The following is a 4,949-nucleotide window of genomic DNA, read 5'->3' on the forward strand; positions in this document are numbered from 1 at the left end:
ATGTTAAGAGCACTTTTAGTTCATAGCAAAATGGATAGAAGTTACAGAGAATTCCCATGTGCCCCTCCCACATGCACAGCCTTGCCCTTGTCCACGTCCCTTCTACCCACACAGGTACATTTGTTACATAGATGAAGCTACATTGACATATAATTGTCATCCAGAGTTCCTAGTTCTCCTTGGGGTTCACTGAGGGGCTGTGCATTCAGTGGATGTGGACACATTTATGATATCGTGTCATACATGGTAGTGTCAAGCCCTGAATATTCTCTGTGTGCCTCCTGTCCATGTCTCCCTCCCCTCAACCCCGGCCAGCAGTGATCTTTTTGCTGTCTCCATCATTTTGCTTTTTCTGGAATGTCATAGCTGGAATCATACAGTGTGTGCCTTCTTTCACTTAATAGGCATCTAAGTTTCCTCCACCGCTTCTCATGATTTGATAGTTTCTTTCTCTATAGCACTGAATAATATTCCGTTGTCTGTATGCACCTCAGTTTACTCATCTATTCACCTCTTGACAGACATCTTGGTTGCTTCCTAGTTTTAGAAATTATGAATAAAGCTGCTGTGAACATGCGTGTGTGGAGTATTGGCTGGATACATGTTTTCAAGTCATTGGGTAACTACTGAGTTACACAATTGCTTGATCGTATGGTGGGAGGATGTGTAAGAGTCACCAAACTGTGAACGCAGCATTTTGCGTTCCCACCGGCAGTGAGTGCAAGCTCCTGGTGCTCCACATCCTCACCAGCACTTGACGTTGTCTGTGTTCTGGGTTCTGGCCCCTCCTACTAGGTGTGTGGTATTTTTTCATTTGCTGTGTGTTTCATTCTCATTGTTGTTTTCATGTTCATTTCCTTGCTGACATGATGTGGAGCATCTTCTTACATATCATTTTGTCTTCTGTATCTCTTGTGTAGTGTGGTGTCTGTTTAGGGCTTTGGCCCATGTTTTAATGAGGTTGGCAGTTTTTTCGTCAATCAGTTTGAAGACTTCTTTGTGTGTTTTGAATAGTAGACCTTTATAGGTATTTTTTCTTCTTTTTTTTTTTAAGATTTTATTGGGGATTTGTGGGAGGGGAACAGCGTTGGGGAATCCATAAGGAGAACAGACAAGTTGCTGTCCTTTTGTTCTTCAGTCTAGATGTGGAGGATGTCAATTCACTGGCCCACGTTAGTATTACCATTGTGTTCTTCCCAGGCTCTGAGCAGCACAGCCTCGAGGGCCAGTGACGCTGTGCCCTCTACAGCTAAGATGGTGAACAACAGCTCGACCTGGAGTTCAGCTGCCGTGAGTTGCTGGCCTCCGCGTAGGCTGCAGTGGGGCTGGCCGGCAGCGGGTGTGAACTTTCGTGAGCCGCCGTGGGTGGCTGTCCAATGGCTGACGAGTGACTGCCTCACCCGGGAAGAGTGCAATGATAATGTCAACATGGGCCAGTGAAGCAACGTCCTCCACAACTAGACTGAAGAACAATTTTATAAATGAAGCTATGGTAATTTTATTTTCATTTTCAATTTTCCTTCCAAGCCACGTGTATGTACCCAAAGAGCATCGTGTGGCTCTCAAGCCGCTGTTTGCCAACCACTGCTCTGGAGAATGTCCAGAAGTGGAATTGCTGGGTCATATAATAGTTGCATTTATAAATTTTTTGAGGAAGTTCCATATTGTTTTCGGCTACCCCACTTTTTACATAAATATGATTGCTATATCTTCTTGTTGAGTTTACTTTATTATCATTTTATAATGTCCTTCTTTGTGTTCTAACATGTTTTGACACTTATTGTGTATTTGTCTGATATCATTATGGGCTACTGTGCCCTTTATTGGTGACCGTTTCTATGGAATACATTTTCCATTGTTTGACTTTGACCCATGAGTGTCCTCACATCTCAAGTGAGTATCTTGTACAAAGAAGGTAGTTGGATTTTACTTTTTTTTAATCTGTTCAGCCAACTCATGTGTTTAGATTCAGGGAGTTTCATGTGTTTTCATTTAAAGTGATCACTGAGTCGGAGCGAATACTATAACTATTTTTGAATTGTTTTCTGCCCTTTGTGTAGCTATTTTGTTCCACGTTCCCACCTCTGAACTGTGTTCTGTTGTTTCTTTGATTTCTGTTGGTAGTTGCATGCTTTGATTTTTTTCTTAATTTCTTGTAGTGTGTTTTTTATAGGTAGTTTATTGTGGTTACCATACAAGTAACTTAAAACTTTTTTTTTAAATGGGGAATTGGGGGTGGGGAACAATGTTGGGGAATTGGGAAAGGGGTCAAGCCATGTTGTTGTTCTTTAGTCTTCGTTGTGGCGGGCACCAGTCGCCATTGGGCTCCCATCGGCAGCTCGTGGCCTCTAAGATCAAGGTGCGGAGTGCATTCTTAGTTGCGGGTGTGCATAGCCACCATCCCATGTGGGAGTCAAACCTGGCAGTCTTGTTAAGAGCGCACGCTCTATCCACTGAGCCATCCGGGTGGCAACTCAGCTCAAGGTGACGAGTTCCATCTTAGTTGCGGGTGGACGTAGCCTAACATTGAACAGGCAGTCTTATTGTTGGGAGCATGTGCTCTTACCAGCTAAGCCATCCTGCCACTTGTTGTTGTCAGCTCAGCAGCAGCTCAGTGTCACTGGCCCATATGGAAATCGAACCGGCGACCCTGTTGCCCAGAGCTCACACTCTTGAGCAGGCTCTTAACTGACTGAGCTACTCGGTCAGCCCAAAATATTTTTAAAGTTATAACAATGTGTTTTGTGTTCTTGGTTAGGTAATTAATAGCTCTATTAGTTTTGGGCTTATTTCTCAAGAATTAGTTTTTCCTCTGATTAGACCATGTTTTTCTATTCTTTTGTATGTCTTGTGATGTTTTGTTGAGACTTGGGAGAAGAAGCAGCCTCCATCCCAGGCTGTGTGGACCCGCTTTGTACTAGAGAACACACATAGCAGGCAGCTGAGCTTGAAGTTCTTATGCCTATCAAACCGGTCCTACAACTGTGTACTCTCTGTGTTTTTTGCATGCAATTTTCTGGTTTGAAATGTTTTTGTTTTCTCTTTAGGGGCAGTGTTATAGTCCTATCCGTGATGATTGTCTTCAGTACTGTGCTCTTTGTGGTGTTTGAACAATTGCTTACTATTTTTCTTAGTGGCCACCACGAAGCCTTCACATTGCACTGACATTTCCTTAGCATGTGGTGTCATGCAGAAAATAAACGAGACCTTCAGGCAGCTGCAAAAAACGAGTCCATTGGACACGAAGTTCACTCACCTTTTTCCCTCCAGAGAAGAAACTGTCAATTGGAGTTTTCTCACAACATTGCCATGTGTACCAGGGAGGGTACACAGTAATGTTGGCAAATATAAACAACTTTTCTTCCCTCTTTGATGTGATTCTTTCATGTGGTTTGCTTGTCTGAACATGGTTTCTGAGTTCTCAAAGCTAATTGGGTCAGTAATTGTTGTTCAGTATATGCCTCCTTGGAGGATGGCAGTTTTGGTGTTTCCTATTACGCCGTCTTGTTCAGTCCTGTAACCAGTTTTAAACTTGTATTTTAGAATTGAAAGTATATTCACTTGCACGTAGTAAGAGTGACAATTTATTGGATATCTTTCAGCTCTGTCTTCTGAGGACACCTTGGAGTTGTTGCCAATCCCAGGAATAGAAGATTCATTCCACAAAATGCTACTGGTAAGATATGGAAGGTGCGGCCTTGACACTCTGCACTTAATGAAAGAGTGGGAACATGAGCGGAGTGTGAAAGGCTGAAGGATGTTATCATGGACATAACCAAACTGGGACAGTTACTCATAGTAAAATCCCCATTGCTAAAGAGATCAAATATATAAGAAATGTGAAACCCTGCATGTTAAGGCAGTTTCATTAGCAGAACACTTATTTCTGAATATAAAGATCAAAAACAATGTATTAAAGATATAAATTTTTTTAAAGAAAATGCGGACTATATGGGAAGTTATGGAATTCATAGTGTAATAATCACTTGAATTATTTAAAACGTAGGAGTAGATTAAACTCAAGCATTTAAATCAGAGATTTGAAAATGAAGATCAACATACTAAGTGTGATCAATTTTGCAATCGCTTAGCCAGGCTTTCATTATTCTTTCACCAAGAAAGAATCTCTCTTTGTTCCAAATTCTGTCATTTTCATAAATGTGGAAGGGCATTTTTAGAAGCATCATGTTTCCATAGGTATCATGGGTAATGGAGAAAAACTTTACCTGTTTAATGACATAAGAGTGCTCACTGAAGGCCTTTCTGTATTTGTTGATTTCCAGAGTACGTGTAATGATGAGAGAAGTGATCAATTCAGTAAATCTGGGAAAAACTTTAAACAAGGGTCGGATGTTAATAAGCATCAGAGATATCAGTTTCCAGAGAACCAGCATACCCATGGCAAAGACTCATGAAAGCTCAAATCTTACACATCAGAATAGTTATATTGGAGAGAAGTCAAACAAATGCAGTAAATTTGACAAGTCTTTGAACAAATCTTTGTATCTTACTGAACATGAGAATATTCATCCTGGGAAGGAACCTTATATATGTGTTCCGTGTGGGAGAGTCTTTAGTCGATTATCCAGTCTCAACGATCATAGGAAAATCCACACTGGAGTGAAGGTTTACAAATTTAGAGAATGTGGTAAAGCCTTCACTAGGCATTCACATCTTACTACACATGAGTTAATCCATAGTGGAGAGAAGCCTTGCAAATGTAAGGAATGTGGCAAAGCCTTTCAATGGCATTCACAAATTAGCGAGCATCAGGTAATTCATATTGGAGAAAAGCCTGACATCTGTGGAGAATGTGGTGAAGCCTTTAAGGGGCACTCACATCTTACTAGACATGAGTTAATGCATACTGCAGAGAAGCGTTACAAATGTAGAGAATGTGGTAAAGCCTTTATTGAGAGCTCAAGACTTGCTGTACATATGAGAATTCA

General features: G+C 41.2%; 1 protein-coding gene across 1 annotated transcript in view; it reads left to right on the forward strand.

Moving 5' to 3' along the window:
- Window positions 1-4,717, forward strand: part of LOC109378446 (zinc finger protein 100-like) — a 42,953-nt gene extending 38,236 nt beyond the window's left edge. Inside the window, exons 6-7 of the mRNA XM_019634838.1 lie at window positions 3,603-3,676; window positions 4,284-4,717. Of these exons, the coding sequence (XP_019490383.1) occupies window positions 3,603-3,676; window positions 4,284-4,415 (206 nt within the window). The 3' untranslated portion in view covers window positions 4,416-4,717. The remainder of the gene's footprint in view (window positions 1-3,602; window positions 3,677-4,283) is intronic.
- Window positions 4,718-4,949: the final 232 nt, after the last annotated feature.

The sequence above is a fragment of the Hipposideros armiger genome, unplaced genomic scaffold (genome assembly GCF_001890085.2).
Source record: "Hipposideros armiger isolate ML-2016 unplaced genomic scaffold, ASM189008v1 scaffold_1993, whole genome shotgun sequence".
Lineage (NCBI taxonomy): Eukaryota > Metazoa > Chordata > Mammalia > Chiroptera > Hipposideridae > Hipposideros > Hipposideros armiger.